The sequence below is a fragment of the Vespula vulgaris genome, chromosome 5 (assembly GCF_905475345.1).
Source record: "Vespula vulgaris chromosome 5, iyVesVulg1.1, whole genome shotgun sequence".
Classification (NCBI taxonomy): Eukaryota; Metazoa; Arthropoda; class Insecta; order Hymenoptera; family Vespidae; genus Vespula; species Vespula vulgaris.
The window spans coordinates 7,859,206-7,880,448 of record NC_066590.1 but is presented as its reverse complement, the minus strand read 5'-3'; the positions used below and the strand labels follow the sequence as shown (position 1 = coordinate 7,880,448).

The following is a 21,243-nucleotide window of genomic DNA, read 5'->3' as shown; positions in this document are numbered from 1 at the left end:
GCGGCAGATAGGGAAGAAGAAAGAGACACGATGGTGCTGGTGATGGTGGTGGTGATGGTGATGGTGATGGTGATAGTGATGGTGGTGGTGATGATGTTGATCGTGATGATGATGATGATGATGATGGTGGTAGTAGTAGTAGTAGTAGTAGTAGCGATAATAGTAATAGTATTAGTAGTAGTAGTAGTAATAGTAGTAGTAGTAGTAATAGTAGTAGTAGTAGTAGTAGTAGTAGTAGTAACAGTATAGTAGTAGTGTAGTAGTAGTGGCGCGAAGACGAGGCTAACCTTGGCACGTAACGAGCAAAGGTGAAATCATGGTGCGCGTGCTTCGTCGTACGTAGGATTTCGCGTAAAGGCCGCGCGTGCTTCGTCGTATCAAGTGTTAAGAGAGGGTTTGGTATCTCTTCCTCTGTGAGAGGAAGAACTAACGAATAGATAGGATAGACGTTGGCAGGTTTGATCGGTTAACTCTGTAATTAGACCTAGGCAAGCTGATTGTTTCTCTCTTCGTATCGTTTTTCATTTTATTTCTTCTATCATGTTTATCTTCCGCTTATTATCTGTTTTACCTGATCAGATTCTTGCTTAGAAGGATATACCTATAGGTATTAATTATATCCCGAGTGGTAAACGAGTGTTATGCTTTTTTCTTTTCTAATTACAAGATCGATTCGATTAATCAGCAAGCACTTAATCACTAGAATTCATTATAGTCCGGTTTGAATTCTTCGTATCATTCTCTCTCTCTCTCTCTCTCTCTCTCTTTCTTGCTCTCTCGTTTATATATACGTATATACGAACGATTCTATAGGAATTATAAGAAAGAATTTGAACTCTTTGAGGCAGGAGAGAAGAAGACCGTCGAGAGGTTTCCATTCGCGCGTTCCGATAATCGACCAGTCGTAATCACTTTTCAAGGACGTTAGCTCATTATGCAGGCCTGCGGGAAGCTATGGATATCGCGTGGAGCTCATTTCGTTCGTTGCCGTTCGTTATGCAATTACCATCTTGCTCGTACCGATGCCGATTGTGAAGGAACTGTGCTACGTGTACCACGTATGAACCTAATCACGTATGCACTTACGTATTACATACAGACTACGTTGCCGAGTATAGAGCTCTACGCTTAGCAACTTACTCTCCTCTCTCTGTCTCTCTCTCTCTCTTTCTCTCTCTCTCTCTCTCTCTCTCTGTCTGTCTCTGTCTCTGTCTCTCTCTAACGAGAATTATTACGAATACTTGTTCGTAATCGAATCATTTCGTATGATAGGATTAGAATATGGTATGGTGGTTATCCTTTGTATTTACATTATTATACGATTATACTTTATCTTTATTTCTTTCTTTTTTTTTTCAGTTTTCTCTCTCTCTCACTTTTTCTTTCTCTCTCTCTCTCTCTCTGTTTTTTCTTTTGAAAAGACGAAAGAAAAAAAAAGAAGATTTTATTCGCAAACGCGACGGAGATTCGCTTCTCGAACCTTTGTACCGAGATACAGTTTGCGAGGTCTTCGTCATACTCCGAAATAGACGAGTCGATAAAAACTCTCGAGTCGGACGTGCAACGATGTGTACGACGTGACTCGAAAGGTCGAATATTATACGCCAAAATAATTTCAATTGGAATTTTCTCCGTTCTTTCTTTTGTTATCCATCTCTTTTTCTCTTTTTTTTCTCTTTTTTTAGATTAACGTTCATTAACGATTACAAGGGAATTAAAGGGAAATAGGACGATGGTAATACGTTCTTTGCTTTTCTATGTAGTTATGATCTTTGAACGGCTTCATTGTACAAGCGTAATCCAAATTTATGTCGATTACATAAGACCCGTCGGGTTCTAAGAACTAACATGCACGACTCGCGGGGATTATTAGAGGATTGAGAAGCTGCTTAAAATCGACTTAACTTCGTTTGATGGGATTAAATTTTTACACGGATCTTGTTATTTCACGCTCCTAGCATACATATCTCCGTCTTATACTTATAACGATTGCGTGTAAAAGAAAAAGAGAGAAAGAGAGAGAGAGAGGAGAGAGAAAAACGAAGTAATGAGAAAGGATCAGTTAAGATTAACTTGTTTAAGCAACTCTCTCTCTCTCTCTCTCTTTCTGTCTTTCTTTCTTTCTTTATTTTTTTCAATTGGTTTCTTTCTGTCTCTTTCTTTTGAAAACGTCGATAAGAATCGAGGGTGGAAAGGTCGAGGAGTATTTTCCAAGGAAATCAATCCACGTTAACACCGATGAATCGTGTTGAAATCGTCGAACATAAACTTCTCCGTTCGTTCAATCAATTCCGAAAGGTTCGAATCAAAGTTACTTTACTCTAACGTTTAGCACGGCTCGCGCGAATAGAAACGTTCGTCGCGTGGGATAATACGTCGGCCTCCCTCGACATCTTTATCCACCATTACGTAAGATTTATGAACTCTAACGCCTCTTGATTCACGATTCCAAAGGCAGGAAAGATTAGGCGCTAATTCCGTGCAATAGCTCAAGACGTCTAACAATTCTTTATCGTGAAACACGATACAACGAACGAGTTAGTTATCATTTTCAATCGTTAATCACGTTAATCGGTATTAACTGGAATATTAATTCTTAATTTTCTTTCCTTCCTTCTTTCTTTCTTTCTTTCTTTCTTTCTTCTTTTCTTTCCTTTTCTTTTTGAACATTTCCAACGCAATTAAATATACTCAAACGAATGTCAAAACGAATATTAAAAAACATATTAAACGTATATATTACATTGCAACATAATAAAAATTAATTAAATATATCATTTAGTTTAGCGTTAATTTGAGACGAATCGATTTCTCTTAAATCGTTGAATAATTGTAATTTTTTGCGTACGTTAACCGTTTGCTTTGAAAAAAGGAAAATACGAAAGAAACGAAGCTGATATATTCAAAAGAAGAAGAAGAGACAGAGAGAGAGAGAAAGAGAGAAAGAGAGACTACACTCCTCAAAGGCCTCGTAGCTCTCTGAAGGTACGCGAGAGATCTTGTCGGGATGCTCGTAAAGCGGAGCTTTACTGCGTTTTGCATGCAGTATTTAACCCTGAATTTATATCCCGTCAGAGCTCATTTATACCGGGCGTCGTCGCCGGCCGCCTTTAACGGCCTCTTCGTCGTTGGATTCAGTAATGCGCGCAATTAGATAGTAATTAACTTTGCCGCTTACGTTCTACTACCAAACCGATCGCTAAACTTTTCATTCTTCATTTTTCAATCGAACATTTTTCGAAAATAATCAATATTTCTACATGATTCATATTGGATAGTAGAAACGTATAGGTATATACGTATATCCTATGTAAAATATTGTACGATATTTATATCTATACGATATATTATCCATACATGCATATTATATAATTTACATAGTTTATCTAGAAAATATGACGTCGGTAACAGACGTTAAAGTATATATATATATATATGTATGTATACACACATCATACCTGGGAATTATGTAAAATATAGTGTGTGTGTATATTCGATACGAATGTATCGCACAACAAGTACGTGATAAACATGAAAACTAAAAAGAGAAAAGAGAAGAAAAAGAAGAAAAGGAAAGAAATATAATACAGGGTATATACATTATAGTTAAGTCCGTAGTATCCGAGGGTTGTCCTGGTTGAATCGACGAAAGGGTAAGGAGATGCAACGATCGTAAAACCGAATTAAAAAAAAAGAAAACGAAGAAGAAGAAGAAAAAGAAACAGAGAAGAAAAGAAAGAGAATGAAAAAGAGAGACACAAAAAAAAAAGAAAAAACGTCGACGTAATTTCACCGGTAGCGCTTGTTCCGGCGAGCCTTCAGGGCACTCTTGTCCCGGTTAGCCGAGTAGAGAGATGCGTTTCATCGTTCCTGCGGTCTCTCCTCTACGTAGAAACGTTGAACGGAGGAGATGGAAGGAGGAACGAGGAGGTGGAATACCATGTATGGTTCAGGTACAACGAGACCACGCGGAAGGAGCCTTTTAATACAGCCGCGTTAAGCATCTCGCGGCTTCTTTGCGTGCTTCCGACCGATTCCAAGCGAAATTGGGTCGCTCGTGGTGTGAAACGAGTGAGAAAGAGAAAGAGAAAGAGAGAAAGAAAAGAGAAGGAGAAAGAGAGAAAGAGAGAGAGAGAAAAAGGTGTCTTCCAACGTCGACAAGAACGTCCATGGCGATAGCGAGAGATTTATGCTAGCCATGTTCGTTCTTCTTGAACGAAGAAGAAGAAGAAGAAGAAGAAGAAGAAGAGTAGGAGGAGGAGGAGGAGGAGGAGGAGGAGGAGGAGGTGGTGGTGGTGGTGGTGGTGGTGGTGGAAGAGAGAGAGAAAGATTCTCTCTTCTCCTTCTCTTTCCTCTTAAATTGGAGTAAAACCTACTGCCTTCGTTTCCCCGTTACCGCTAGAAATTCTTCTCTCGGTCGTTCTCCAAAGTATCGATGAATCACTCTCCATTGGAAAAATGATCGTAAAACCTGTTTAATCGTTCCTATCCTTCTTCTTATATACTCTTCTTCATTTCTCTGACGTAATCGATCGGGAGAAGAGTCATCGTGTCGTCGTTCGATGAGAGAAGAAATTCGTTTTCCATCGTAGTAAACAGTTCGCACGGGCGCTTTCTCATTCTCATGTAAACTTTAGTTTCCTTGTTTGTAATAGGTGAAAACGAGTGTATGCGTTTCGAAAACTTTTCATTCGGTTGATTTTTCTCAAGCCTATCGTACTCGTTAACGACGTTAACGATCTTCCTTTCGTCAGAATCTCTCTCTCTCTCTCTCTCTCTCTCTCTTCTTTAATTATTACAAATGTGTCGTTTATTAACCAAGCAGGCTGTTAATCATCAGCAATAACTACCCGCATAACTAGACGAGATGGGAGAAAGCATGTAAAGGTCGACTCGTAGAATCCTTGCATACACATAACTTTAGTTTTTCATAATGGTTTTCTTTCGGGGATTATTACTGCCATGAATGAGCACTTAATTACATCAATGTGAGAAACTTATTTACCTATTTATTCCTCTCTCAGACTAACAGACCTTCGTACCTTACTTAACTTATTTGATTTATCACAAAATTGATTACGTTTATAAAATAATTCGCAAGAAAATCGTCTGTTAAATTAATATACGTCACACGTGTAACTACGTACGCACGTATCTATTATTATTTATTTACTTGTTTTCCTTCTTCGATGTTCAATAACACTTGTTCCTTTTCTGGCGGGAAAATTCGAAATTCAAATTTAGAATCGCTCGACGCTCGCGATTCGATATCTCGAGCTTAGATCCGAAACTACCGTATAGATCGTGCCCTACCCCTACTCTCAGCCCTCCCCTCCCCTCCCCTCTCCCATTCCTCGCCCCAAGAGATGCGTTACGCGACTCTTCCTCTATTGCGTCCGACGCACTATGTGTGTTCACCATTGGCCTGTTGGAAGAGGAGGGTCATCGACCAGCCAAAGCGTGTGTGTATGTGTGTATTTGTGCGTGTTCGCGCGCTCGCGAACGCATACAAGCGCTCGTACAAGTACATCCACACGACGTGTTTGTCACCGATTTCTTATTTAAATCACGGCCATCCTCACAAATCATTCCTATCGTTCGATCCTATTACACGACGGTGATCTAATAAGAGTCTACCGTGTACCATCGGGTTCAATGGACATCGTCGAGAGCGTGAACGATAAACGATGAGAGCCTCTCACCGACAATGTTTATTCCTTTTCTTTTTTCTTCTTTTTTTTTCTCTCAATTCTTTTTTTCTTTCTTTTTTTTTTTTGTCTATTTACCTTCGTCCTCGTTGTTTCTGATTTCGTAGTTAAATATTAACTCTATCGTTCATTTAACTCGAGTACTTTTCAAGTAACTCCGATGTATTTAACGGAGTATTACGTGGGTACCATTTGTATTTATGAAAATATTGAATTTTTCAGATATTATCTCGAAAATTAAAAAGGTTATCGATCGCTTTTTTTTTCTTTCTCTTTCTCTCTCTCTCTCTTTCTTTTTTTTTTGAGAGCATTGAACTCACTCGAGATATTGAATAATAATCCAGACTGCTTTTTATTCTTCTTTCTTTTTCTTTTTTTTTTTTAAGCGATCTTACGCGCCTATTTACGAGTTTCTCTTTAAATTTGAAGAAGCTCGGAAACAGAAAAAGTATTCGCGGTTTGGTATAGATGTACGCAAGGTAAGAAATTGAGTACTTAAGCAACTCAAGAGATCTCATCTTGGCCGCCTGTGATCTTGTTCCATTTTATAACTCGTTACCGTTTTGTGGAAGCAAGGAAACGAAAGACGGCGGCGCGGGCGAAGGGTCAGCAGCCGCGGGTGCTGCGCAGAAAGGAAGGCAATATGATCCTTTCACGGTGGATCCTGCAATGTAATCTTGTCGTGATCCTGCACAGGATGAGAGAGATCCTCCCGCGGCGATCTTGAATCCTCTTTCTGAGTGTTGTTATTGTTATTTTTTCTTTTTATTTTTCTGTTTATTTTTCTTTTTCTTTTTCTTTTCTTCTTTCTCTCGTTTTTCTCTGAGAGAAAGACGCTGTCTTTTCTCTCTGTCTCTCTCTCTCTTTTTTTCTTTTCATCTCCTTTCGATCTTTCTTTCTCTATCTCTTTTGTACATCTTTTAACCGGCTCGTTAAACGCAATACGCCTACGTTTCGATCGTTATTGTTATATTCTTTCTCTCTTTTTCTTTCTTTTTATTTTTCTTCTTTTCTTTCTTTTTTTTATTTCGTTTTCTTCGCAACACTCTCGTTGCGCAATGATTTTGGCGCCACTGAAAATTGTACTGTACTTATGTAGACAGTTAAGAGATAAATACACCGGATATTTTGACATTCTCTCTCTCTCTCTCTCTCTCTCTCTCTCTCTCTCTCTCTCTGTTTCTGTCTCTCTCTCTACTTTTTTCTTTTTCCTTTTTCCTTCGTGCTCTCAAAATGCCTCAACAACGAAGAAGAAGACCCCAGTGTCGTGCACGTTCGTGACCCGGCGATAAGATAATTCTGAATCTGGATCGCCATCCGGAATTCTCTCGTGTTCTTCTTACGGTACCTTCGAAAGATTTTTCTCTATTTTTATTTATTGATTTGTTTATTTATCAGTTTATTTTTATCTTGCTTTTATTTCGGCTACCACGTGTTTGTGCGTTTTTCTTTCTTCCTTTTCTTCTTTTCTACCTTGTAAAAATATACCACGAATATCGATTTATATTTATTAATAGCAACGTTTCGTTATTTATTGCGTTCTATTCTCGGTGCTCGATGAATTAATCTTCTTTTTATTTTCTTTTTTTTTTTTTAAATTATTTTGTATTTTTAAGCGAGTAGCAACCAGATCGACGGAGAGAAGCATTCTCGAACGTCTTCCAACAGATGGCGAGACAGCCACCATAGTCGCTTGGAAAAGCTTTCGTCGATCACGTTGAGATCTACCCAGAATGATCTCGATGATCCAAAAGAGGGAGAGAAAGAGAAAGGGAGAGAAAGAGCAAGAAACAAATGTGATATCGATTCGATACGATTCTTTCTTTTTTTCTTGTTTTCCATTTTATTTTATTTTGATACCAATATTCAAAAAATATAATAATCAGTAAATGTTCGTGAATATATATTTATTTGTTATTGTTATTGCTATCAACGTCAGTTATTTCAGCAACGTGCACTTCAAAAATGTTTCCTTGCTGAATAAATTTCATATTGATGGATCTCAGTCGAAGAGATATATAAGAAAGATCGTTTTACATAGGTCGACAGGTCGAACCGGTGATTTACGAGTTCCCGATCCGATACGAACTCTTTTTCCCTTGGTCGATCACTCTCACTTTTCAGTCGAACGTAGAACGACGACGGACGTGAAACGCATTGACCGTAGGAGCTTTTTGCTCTGGGATACCGCGAAGGTTGAAACGGGCTACCGTTCACTCTCATTAAGTCTCGATTTATATTGTGATATGCAAGCAGGCCGTATTATTTTTCCTCCTATACGATTACATCAATTATTTTCTGCGTCCGTACGTGTTTTAATGGAATCAACTATTACGATCCGTAAAAAAGATTTTGATTATATTTTCTAAAGAGAAATTTGACAGTAGCTTGAACAGTAAATCCTTTCTAAAAGTTTTCAATAGTATACCGAACACGACGTATGTAGGATTTATCATAATTGAAATCATTTTCTTTATTGTCTTCTCGTTCTCCTCGAAAAATCTCCTTTAAGAATTGTAATATCTCTCTTTCTCTTTCTACTTTAGTTTGTCGCGAGTCTCGGTACGTTTCTTGCCAGAAGCCGAGAAACGACAAGTTGCCGTATTAGGACAAGCAGCGGCGCTACCATCGTCAATAGAATTCCCAATGAGCTTATGGTGAACCTCTTGAGCTCTCTCAGGTCCGTTGCTATGTTATGAAACCTGCGTCTCGCTTTGCTGTCGTCGCTCCTGTCTCCTTGGCAGCTTTGGCTCTTTATACGAGCCGAGAGCCTTGCTTACCACTCGTTCGTTCGTCGTTAAATTCCAAAGAGGACAAGAAAAATGAATGAAAAATTTATCGAGTTACGAGTTCGCGGAAATGTTCGGAAACGTCGTCGTCGTCGTCGTCGTCGTCGTCGTCGTCGTTATTGTTGTTATTGTTTAGATAGCACGATACGCAATATATCTATCGGTCGACACGTATCGTATCGTCTTAGCAACGTGCAACGTTTTATTCGCGAAGGGCGTCGATCGGTTTCGATATAAGTTTTCCGACATCGTCTGTCGAGAGGAAAGAGTTTCGTCGGTCACGTACATCCGTGTACGTGAGAATCGGGAGTAAAGAGTAGGATGAGGAGAATAACTTAGAAGAGAGAAAGAGAGAAAGAGAAAGAGAGGAAACTCTCGATGCAGTTCACGCAATCCGTCTTTCATTTTTGCACCTTGCTCTCGACGTACGTAGTTACGTACGTACGATACGTGTTTCATTCTTACACTCGATGTGCCATCGACAGGAAATAACAAGAAATCGAAAGAAAATAATGGATTATCGCTGATCGCGTTATTCGAGAGCGAGAGAAAGAATTAACAACAACAGCAACTACAACAACGATAAAAAAGAAAACCCACCCACGAAGAACGTACGCGTTCTGGCATTTTCGAGGTGGAGAGAAGTAAGCTCGTTCCTTTTTCGTCGACATAAAAATGGCAATAAAATTCGTATCCTCCGTGCTGCGATTCCGCGGACGCGTCTACACCGATAGTATCTCGAGTTTGGATCGCATGCTCTGGCCCCGAACTCTCTCGAAATTTAGCACCGTGACTCGAGTTATACCCGCGGAATCGAGAGGAACAACGAGAGAGAAAGAAACAGAAAGAGAGAGAGAGAGAGAGAGAGAGAAACAGAGAAAGATGAAAAAAAGAAGATGGGCTCAGCGTGGGGGCCAATGGAATATGGCCATTATTCGCCTTTCCTCTCCTTGTCCACTGCTATTGCCGTGCATTATTTATCGTCCCTCGGTGTATTGTTTCTTCGAACGCGGGGATCTTTGCTATACGATTCTTCGAGCTTCTTCGTATTCTCCAGAGAAGTATTATACTTATAACGAGAAAGAAAGAAAGAAAAAAAAAAGAAACAGACAGAGGAAAAAAAATCAGTCGAATTCTATATCGAGTATTCCCAAAGGATCGATCGATGCTTCGATTTGGAAAGAAACTAGACCTTTCGATCCTTCGATAACTTCGAAGCTTCGAACCACTACCTTCGGTGACGTAATAATTGCACCGAAAAAGAAAAGAAGGAAAATTGTAAATTCGCGCGCGAGGCTGAGAGAGCAGACCGTTCCGTGCATTTGCAGAAAATGTCGAAACGATACGGTCACGATCCTTGGCGACTTCAATGCTCCCGCGAACCGCCTCATAAATAAACATTATCGGCCGAGAGAACCGATGCCGAAGAGTTCTCTCTCTCTCTCTCTCTCTCTCTCTCTCTCTCTCTCTCTCTCTCTCTATCTTTCTTTCTTTCTTTCTTTCTTTCTTTCTCTTTCTCTGTGTGTCTCTTGATCGCTGTACTCGCTCTCTGAAAACTGAATTTACGTGTCCGAGAATACTGCATCGAGATAAACTAGCGATATTTCGCGGTCCTTATCGTCTTAAAGAAGAAGACGCTCGTACCAATGTCGACCTCGCGACAATGCCAATAAACGTGAGGAGCGATGCTCGATCCCTTCATAGATTTTATCAGGATAACGTGAATCTCGAGAAATAAACGAGATTCGATCGTACGATTTATCATATTTCTCTCTTTCATTTTCTTTTCTCTCTGTCTCTCTTTCTCTGTTTCTTTCTTTCCTATCTTTTCTCTTTTTCTTTCCTTTTTTTTGTTATACGTGCACTACTTTTAATATTTATAGTTAATAATCAAATATTTGTTTGTTAGACGATTGATAAAGGTAGTTTAGAGAGATAGAAACGTTATCTGCGTGATTCTATAATAAAAATTATCTATCGATAATCGTCGATTGTGAAAAAATATGAATGACTCTCTTATCTTGTTAACCGTCGAAAGATATTAGAAACGTTTAATAGCGTTTAGACTCGATACAATTGAGACACAGTTCGTCGAGCATCCGCGATTTCCATTTTCCTTTTTCTTTTTTTTTTTTTTCTTTTTTTCTTTCTATGATTTTTTTTCTTTTTTTCTACGAGAGAACGTACGCGAAACTATTCGTGGCACGGGGTTAACGCGTATCGATATCGCATCGAATCAAGGTCGCAAAGTCTGGTTTATTCTACGAAAGGCGAACATCCGTGGAACGAAGCAGCGAGCGTTCGTTTAAGAGCTATTTTCCTCCTTCGTTTCTCAAAGTTCTTAACTCGTTTTCGCCCGTACTTGGTAAGCGCGTGTCGGACTTGTCGTTCGTTATTATGTCGTCAGGACTCGTTGAAAAGGACGCGTCCATGTCTTTCTGTATATCATATATATATATATAAAAGAAGAAAGAAACAAAAAGAAATAAAATATCAAAATACTTTTTTACGAGAATATCTTACAAATTTTCCAAGAAATTTACATGCAAAATAAAATTTGGTTAACTTTTATTATTATGTTTCCATGTACGAACTCGTTTCGCTGCTACAAAGGAAAGGAAAAAAATCATATCGAGGCTTTCAAAACAATTTTGTTTTATTATCCTTACGTTACGTAAAAAGAAATAAAAAGAGAGAAAAGAAAAGAAGAGAAAAGAAGGAAAGTGAAAAACAAAGAAGATATAAGAGAAAAAATAGAAAACGTTTTTTATCGATTATCCATCTTAGGTACAGCGACTTTTTGTTCTCCATCTCTTGAAATTACGTAGACTCGTCCTTTCACGATTATTACAAGCGAGAAGTTAATTACAATGATCCAACGTTACTTTCACCGCGTGCGATTCACCACCTCTGATCTAGCGCGTGTCTAGACGACCATAGTTTTCCTCGATCTTTCTCGCCTGCCTAACAATTATTCCTCACATTGCTTTTCTTTGTCCTTAAACAAAAAAAAAAAAGAAAAAGAAGAAAAAAAGAAAAGAGATGTAGAGACGTGATTACTTTTTTAAGCAATCATTTATTTCTTCCTTTTCTCTTACGTTATACGAATCGAAATGTTATGTAAAATTGATGGCAAAGAAGTATTTAAAATACAACAACAACAACAACAACAACAACATAGTGTATAAGATAAACTCGATCGAGTTTGCAAGTAGCAGTTAGAAACATTATCGTGGATGATCAGCGCATTTAAGATATCGCCGTCGTGACTCGGCAATACTCTCATCGGTCATCGAATTGTCTTATCGATTACAACGATCCGTGAAATCGGTCTCTAATCGGTAACACCGCGGTCGGCACGAGTCTAACGAGTAGGTACTTACCTTTAACTTTTCTCATGTTCGTTCATTGCTGCCACGGTCGATCGGTTAATGATAATTCACATGGCATAAGGTAAATTTTTTTCTTATACAAGTGGGCGAACCAGTGTTGCGTTTCCGCTCCCACGCACGCACTCACGCAAACGATTCTCTTCTTACGTATATACATAAATATATAAGTTGTTATATAGCTAAGTAGAATTATTGAGATCAATCGAGTCCTGAGAATTCTTATGAACTTATTTTATCGTCTTTATCGCCGAGGAGATCTCCTTTGAGAAGTGAAATTCAAAAAAAAAAAAAAATAAATAAATAAATAAAAGAAAAAAAAAGATTACGCTTCTCGCGTGCGCTCGATCATTAATAACCTAATGCGTTCTAACGGATCTAACGGTTTCGATATCTCAAAAAAAAAAAAAAGAAAAAGAAGTGACGTTATAATATGTCTCATCTTTATTTCGATCATTTTCAACGCCTTTCGCGCGATCTTTCGACGTAAACTTTCGTGTACGTATGAAAAAATCTTTCGTGTAGATCTGTTCGAATGTGATTAACGTGAGACTGATTGTAACGCACGAAAAAAAATCATCTTTCATTCTAAATCATTCATTATCATTCTCTCTTGCTTTTAATTCCGAACGGTAAGAAAGATGGATGGACGGTATAGACTTTTCTCACGAACGATCGATCTCTTGTTATATGTACATACATATGTGTATATATATATATATACACACTATGTAAACACTTACATACGTGTACTACATACATTCACGGTCTCTAGACGATCACACGGCCGAAACTTTCAACGATAACGAGTCGCGTTCTAATACTTTCACTGGGATATCTAGAAAATTTTCATTGTTCGATAATTGGATTCGTGACAAGGTGCTCGATGTATTCTCAATAATCTTCAACGATTTTACGCTGGCATCATTCTTCTCGAAATCGATTCGAAAACGTTTAAACCATAATGGGTCAACGCTTTCGATCTTTATTTATTATTATTTTTTTTTTTTTGTTAAAAAAATGTAAAAAGAAAAAATACTTTCTCATGTAAGTACTTGCTATTAATCCGAGATTAGCGATATACGTATGCAACAAATGCCTGAACGAATTCCTTGATATCTCACCGTTAATTTAGTTGTTACGAAACGTTACATTAGGTTTTATTTGTCGGGTTATCGATTGGTTGAAGTAGAAAGGCGTTGGTCGATTCCTATTCCGATCTGTATCTAATTCATACTTCCGGCAGCAGATCCCACCACGTATTAATGATAATACTCTATACACCTACGAATAATCCTTGTCGCTCGTACGAACTCTCTCTCTCTCTCTCTTTAGTCCGGACATTCAAATGAATAAAAAAAAACGAACGAATAATATCATTTAACTAATTCCATCGCTGTTCTGTGGAAAGCAGAGCGGTCGGGAATAAATTCCGCGGATTCGATATTCCCGAGATTACTTTTGTGCGTTATGTACAATTCGTATCATCCGCAAACGTGATCCCGTTGAATTCGAATTAATTAGTTCTATGGTGTAGCGAAGCGTGTATCGAGGTGCGTGTTAATGTTGAATTTAACCTCGTTTCAGTATTAATAAAAAAGAGGAAAAAATGAGAGAAAAATGTATTGTTTGTTTAAAGTCGAATGAGATCGAAAGAAAAAGAGAAAAAAGAAAGAAAGAAAGAGAAGGAAAAAGAGAGAGAAAGAGAGATTCAAACAAATTCACTGTTGCCGTTTATTTTTCATAAAATACGCAAAAAGATATACATACGGTATAAATGATCGAGTTGGAAAAACAAGGGAGCCTCTGTTTCCCATTGTAGGTTACGCGTATCATTTTCTGTCTCTTTCGTTTCCCTCGTTCGAAATAGGGAAGAGAAAGAGAGAGAGAGAGAGAGAAAGAGAGAGATGAACGAAGAGAGAAGCAGAAGCTGTTGCATGCCTCCGTCTCTCTCTCTCTCTCTCTCTCTCTCTCTCTCTCTCTCTCTCTCTCTCTCTCTCTCTCTCTCTCTGTCTCTCTTTCTCTTTCTTTATGGCCATGAAGGCTCGTGGCGATATAACCGACATGTCAGTCACTCAATAACGAGAGACAGCGTGCAGTGTTAGAGAAATGTGAACGTGTGTACGTGCAAGCTCGATTTACATCCACATACGTACGTCCGTTTCCGTGTGCGTGAGTTCTCGATCGACACGGTATACAGTGGAAATGCACGCGCTTCCGATTTCAGTACGCGCTCTTTCCACTTCTTGCTAACTCGTTTTCTCGTCAAATATTTCGATAATGGAGTAGCGCGTTTGAACGATCGTCGAACTTGTCCCACGATTATTTTTTTATTCCTCGTACGTACCCACGTACGTTCGATATCGATCGATAGACGTTGTTGTTCCGTCGTCCGATAAAATTTATGAGTCCCCGTTAAAGAATCGTTGAATCATACTTTTTTTATCTCTTTGATATTTTCAAGAAAAATCCTTTAGTGACTTAACCAATAGGTGTGTATACATGTAAGAAAATTTATCGGATAAACGTTCTTCATTATTTAACATTAATTTTGTAATAATATTTTTTTAGACAGTAATAATATATACTTATATATATATATATATATGTATGTGCGCGCGTGCGCACGATTTTATCGATCTCTCGAACGATTATAAATAAAAACGAGTCGTTAGAAAAATCGACAAGACGATAATAAAAATCATTAACCGAAAGTTATCAAAAGTGTCGTAAGAAATAATAAACGAAGGACAAAAGACTTGTGCCAGCATTGAAATGAATCGTTAAAAGCTAATCATTGATTTATAAAAATCAAACGAAATTCTTCCTCGTACCTAGAAACGTAGGATTCATGGAACCTCAACAACGATGGCCTTGTTTATTTTTCTTTCTTTTTTTTCACGGCTCTGATGTCAGTCGACGTTTCGATCACTGTCGTAAGCAAGTTATTAGGAGTTTAGTACGATATATAGGGATAATAACGAAAGGAGAAACATTTTTCTGTGATCACGATCGTCCAGCATATTATTCAGGTTGACCGGTCGTCCAACGAGGAGGCAGTGGTCCTTGAATGAGCCAACAGCGACCGTGCGTGAACGTTCGAACGAATGCGCGACGATCGTGGCACGCACTTGCGTCTCGATCGTCGAAGATCGCATTGCCGCGAACCTCCTTTCCGCGAACGGATCGACGCTCTCATACGGATTCACTAATTGTGAGTGCGTGTTACGTTTATCAGTGCCTAATTACTGTTGTGTCGTTAATTATCAATGCGACGTTGATTTCATTGGGAACGAGGTTGAACTTCATTTTTCTTTTTTTTCTCTTTCTTTTCTTTTCTTTTTTTTTCTTTATTTCACATTTGTTCTCGTTTTTTTTTTTTTTGGTTATTAAAAACGATCGAGGATGATCGATCGAAAGATCTTACGTTATATAGAGAAAAAAAGATCGATACGAAGTAGAATCGAATTTAGATCATTTTTGTACGAATTGAAAATTCAAATGTTTGCGTTTATCTGTTGTATAAGATGAATCATTTGAATGGAGAGGGGCAAAGAAAAGAAACGAAAAAGAAATCGTTCTTATACAGAAGGATTATTTTTTATATCTTATATCGCTTATTTCTCTCTCTCTCTCTTTTTAAATGCTATAAATTTTTATATGGGAAGCTTCTTTGTACGTCTGCAAACTGATCTTATACGTTATAAATATATATTTACGCGATCTCTATTGAAATGATTCACCCTGTATGGTTCGTACACGTGATGTTTTCTTCGCGAATTTACACTCGAGCTATGATTTAATGCTGGCAAATCCGATTGCGCATGATTCGAAATGAAAGACTCGCACGATTTCTTTTCATGATATCTGCATATGTTCTCTTTCTTTATTGAAAACACTATATATATATATATATATATATATATATATATATATATATATATATATATATATAACACGTTATATTAAAGGTTTAAAGATAATTATAAATCTCAAAGAAACCTTTTTGAAAAATTATTATCAATATAATTAATATTCGAATTTAAGATTGACTAATTTAAGAACGAATTTTGTATTTAGATCGATCGAATCAAACTTAGACAGATCCGATCGTTAAAGTTCTCTAGGCCGGTTTCTCTCTCTCTCTTCCTCTCTCTTTCTCTCTTTCTCTCTTTCTCTATCTATCTATCTATCTATCTCTATCTCTCTTTGATTCGCGCGCGTCGTTAATCGAGCTCTCCACGGGCTCGAGAAACGCTTCACGGCCAATTAAAGGTGAGCATCGGTTTAACCGCGGTTCACTTCAGACGCGCTTGTCACAGAGCCGAGCGACATAAATCTCGTCCTTCGTGGTTCCAGTTTCTCGAAAGCGAATAGAACAACGCAAAACCACCGTCTCTCTCAATTCTTATCCTATCAATTCTTCGGTCGATTTAACATATTCGCGCTTCCACTAAACACGTCATTTCCACCCTCCCTATTTTACAAACGTACCTTCCTTATGTCTTGTTCTTCTTATTTTATTTTCTCTCCTCTCGGTTGGACGGTCTATCTGTCTGCTCGAGCGATCTTATTATAGACGATTAATTTGATCGATCCCATCGAACGCACGATCGTCGTCGGTGGTAGCTGATGATTTCATTACTTATCGAGTTCTTCTTAAACGGTCTCAACGCGTTCTATTCGTTTGGATGAACAAAACGATTTCTATATTTTTTTATATTTTTATTTTTTTTTATATTTTTTCATTTTCTTTATATATACGCGTGTATATATATATATATATATGTGCGTATGTGTGTATATATGTATTCTCGTATCTTTTGAAAATACGTTTAAAATTCTAACGATAGATTCTACGAGAAAATTTTAAGTTAACGAGAATGAAAGGAAGTTGAATAATTTTATCGATTAGTAAATAAATGTCTCATGATTTTTTTCATTCGAATAAATCGTCAATCGTAATCTATTGTACTTTGATAATACGTTATTCGAAACGATAGAGTATTTGGAAACAACATTTCGAAAGTTCATACTCCGTTGGAACTTTACTCGAACGACGTCGAGTTCGATTAAATCGCAGCTTTACGTCTCGCTGATCGAATTATCGTTTAAATTCATAGACGATCGTACAGTGACTCGATCGTAAGTTTAATCACGATGGACTTCATTTAATTAGCGTGCTATTAAAGAAGTTTTTACATCGAGACTATCATCGAAACGATACAACGAATGCATTATATCGATTAATGTCGTTTGACCTTGAGCTACTAGTTAACCAAGCTGCTATTAGAATTACTCGTAATGTTTTACGTAAAGTCCTATCCTAGATTTTCTTCGTTATGTTACTTGGATAATAATGAGGTAACGTCGAGTGATAAAAAGAAAAAGAAAAAGAAAAGACACAAGAAAAAAGAAAAAGAACGATGAGAAATCTTAATACGAGGTGTGCGTGTGAGTTACGTGAGCGAAGGAAAGTTCGATCGATAAAGGAGAAGGGACCCTTAAAATTGGCCGCGTGTACGTTGTACGTGATCGGAGAGCTATATAAGTAATGTAAAGAAAAACAGAAAAGATCGATCCATCGATCGATTCGATCGCAACTCCGACATATTTCTCTTAAAATTCTTCAATTTCGTAACTTTACACACATGGTTCGGATAATTTTACGTGTAGGTTGTAATACACGTAGGTGGACGAAGTTTAATAGAAGATAGATAGATAGATAGATCATATATCTATCTGTCTATACATATATATAAATATATCATGTTCATAGAAATTTCAAAAACGCTCGATCGCCTATAAACTCTCTCGCATCAGCACGTCGTTGCTTTTGTAAATCTATTCCGTTAGAACGTCGCGATTTATCGAGTTTATTACTGAAGGAAGATTCTTGTCCATGGGTGACGTCAACACGTGAATTTTTTCGTCTGGTACCGAATAATCTTCTTTTTCTTCTTCTTATTTTTTCCTCTTTCTTTCCTTTTTTTTCTCTCTCTCTCTCTCTCTCTCTCTCTCAGGGAATGACGTCGAACACACAGACACTCTTTTCGTATAAAGACGAAAGAAATTTTAAAGAATCGTGAGAGAAAAAAGGCTCGTAGTAACAGTAGATTATCAAAGAGCACGTCATTTTGTATTCTCTCGCTAGGAGAGAATCCCTATATAATTTATTCGAGCACAATCACCACGCGAACGACCACAACAACATCGGCATCGGCATCGCCATTACCATCGCCATCGCTATCGCCATCACCATTAGCTATGGCCACCGACGCGTGACGTAAGGTCCCATGTGAAAGCGTCTTAACGAGGAACATTGTTTCACACGCAAAGATGTTCTCGTCGAGCACGCATTCGAATTGAATCGAATCGAATCGAATCGAATCGAATCTGATCGGATCGGATCGGATCGAACGGGTCCCTCTTTTGGTTTCGACATAACATTTGTAGTAGGAACCGGTGGCCTTTTCTTCTCCCACGCACGTTATATACACATACGTATATACTTACATATACGTACTTACGAGTAGTAACATAAAATCCGACATTTCATCGGGTCTATTAATACGGTTCGAATAAATAAAGGGACGAGATACGTGTTCTCCCTTTATCATCGACACGTTGACAATACCAAAGACAAAAGCGTATAACCTTGAATGCAAACAATACTTTGTTTCATCGTATTATTATTACAGTCGATATCGAATAATAGGATTTTACTAAACAATAAAGTACGGATGATTTTAAATCGCTTCAACGATCCTACGAATGATCGATTTATATTCAATGATATTGATAATCAAAGAGGAGAATATATATATATATATACATATACATATGCGTATGTATATATATATATATAAAATCGATATTTCTCGTTCGATTATTGCGTTATTACGAAGCATGCGAGATAAGCGAAACTTCGAATTGGATTGTACGACGAGTGAAACTCGTTAACCACGTTCTCGCTTAACTCTAAAGAAAGATTTCGAATTCAGCGCGATTTAAGTGCTATCGTAGCTGGTAATTTGCGTCTATAGATCGATAGATCGCATTTCATTTGGACTAGCTCGAACAACGAACTTGGACCGTTCTATTCCGACGTAACGTTACTAGATTGTAGCTTAATTAATCGTATCGATCGGTAATTAACGGGAATCGACGCCTGTTCTCGATCGAAATTCTTATTCGTTATCAAGATCGTCATTCTTGCGTAACGAGACGCGATCGTTTTACGGAACTTGCTTTCGTTTTGTCGAACTTTTTCATTTTTTCCAATAGTTTTCTTCTATACTATCGTTCATGAGTTATTATACATATATATATTTTTTTTTTCTAGAAAATAATTATACATTCTTTCTTATATTCTATTCTTATTTAACTAAATACATTTTTAATAAATGTCAAACGTAACTCCGTTCTCATTTTCAATCGAATTTTATTCACGTTAAATGTAATAAATAATTACTAAAATAAATCACACATATGTGAGCGTAAAGAAATTCCAAAATGCATATGCAAAATCTTGTCCGTCGTTATTTATTACGCCATAGATAATTTTGATTTAAAAGATGGCTTGTTAAACGAGAGATTCTTATTATCTCACAATTTCATATCCAATCAAAAGACTTACGGAACAATAAGACCGAGCGATAACTTATGAACGATCTACCCGAAATCTTTTATATAAATGCGAATGCATCCTCTCGAAACTCTTTTATCTTTTTCTTCTAATGTATTCGATAGAAAGAGAAAAAGAGAAAGAGAGGAAGAAAGAAAGAGTAGATAATTCGAAAGGGCCGAAATAAATCCGTCTTTATTACCAGGCATCGTCCATTACGCTCGTATAAATAAATAACAGAGAGTAGGCAGAAGATGATTCAGTGTAGATCGCGTAGAGAGAACGATCAAGCGAGCCGATAAAAGCAGAGAATGAGAGAGAGAGAGAGAGAGAGAGAGAGAGAGAGAGAGAGAGAGAGAGAGAGAAAGAGGAAGAGAGTGAGAAAAAGAAAGAAAGAGAGAAAAAGAGAAAGAGAGAGAGAGAGGTCTTAAACATCCAGTCTTTCTCTCTCAGCCCGATGATATCCAGTCGAGCTATCGATCATAAGCGTGGAGCTTCCCCATTGTTCTTCCAACGCCGTTACATCGTGCACCATGGCGCGTTGAATAGGCGCCTTATGTGGGATATAACTCTGTTGAAAGTGTCGACCGGATTATTATCGCGAACGATCTCTCTTAACAGCGGCTGCCTCGCGACGTTTCCCAATCCGTCAAACAAATCCGCCACCCATCGATTTTCTCTTCTCTCTTCTTCCTTCTCTACCTACCTCTGTCTCTATCTCTTTCTCTTTCTCTTTCTCTTTCTTTCTTTTTCTTCTCTTCTGCTCTCGTAATAGATGAGATACGATCGTCGTTCGATTACTTCCGCACGAGGGATCAACCTCGATCCCTTCGAAGAAGCTCCGTTCCCAAAATTAAAGTCCCTTTGTATGTTAAATCAATTTAACTCGAATTATTTACGGAGATTAAATTCGCAACGCGACGATTCGTCACGCGATTTCGGTGCAAGAATGATGAATATAATTTTGATTTATGTTAATCTAATTTGTTGTTGGGAGTCACGGAGAGAAGAAATCGGGATTTGTGATGTTGTTGGCGAGTTGTTGCTTCGAAATGGAATAAAAGCTGAATGGAATATGAAAGAAAATCAAGAGGGAGAAATGAATGTTTCGTTTATTAGAGGAGACACTATAATGAATTTGCAAAAATAAGCAAGTCGTTTGTTAAGAATTGAACGAATTAGATAACGAAATTGGAGATATGAAATGATAGAACGATGTGAAAGGAAAATCAATCGCGCGGATAAAATTGTCTAGAATCTTTTTTTGCTCTTTCTTTTCTTCCTTTCTTTTCTATCTTTTCTTTTTGCCGATTTAATTTTATTCGACCCGCGTCAAATAACGCGAAATATTGGATGCTACATATCTCATATCATGTGCCATTTCATTACGTGACGCTATAAATACTCTCCACATCGTTATCCACATTTCTCCCTTCTCGCAACGCGTACGTATTATCTACGTGGGCTACGCATGCGTCGCCATTGTTATTCCTCTCCTGTCGTCCCTTCCTGTTCTGTCCCCCCGTCGTTGTCGCGTTGTTGCTATTCGTTGATGTTGTTATTGTCGTTCACGTAGGTAGAAGGTGAAACTCGACGAGTTTGCGTGCACTCTACTGACAAAGGTTACCGGTTATCGCGCTTCGAGGATTCTTGTAACCACCCCTTTCCTCGCCCTCCCCCACCCACCTCATATTTTCCTTTGAAGATCAATAAAAGTGTTTGAAGTCGAC

General features: G+C 37.9%; 1 protein-coding gene across 2 annotated transcripts in view; it reads left to right on the top strand.

Moving 5' to 3' along the window:
* Positions 1-21,243, top strand: part of LOC127063942 (uncharacterized) — a 158,499-nt gene that overhangs the window by 25,148 nt on the left and 112,108 nt on the right. The window contains exon 1 of one of the 2 annotated variants that reach the window (XM_050994299.1): positions 14,942-15,100. The exons of the other annotated variant lie outside the window; for it this stretch is intronic. Coding sequence (XP_050850256.1) covers positions 14,957-15,100 — 144 coding nt within the window. The 5' untranslated portion in view covers positions 14,942-14,956. Of the gene's footprint in view, positions 1-14,941; positions 15,101-21,243 lie in introns of those variants that run through there. 2 annotated transcript variants of the gene reach the window in all.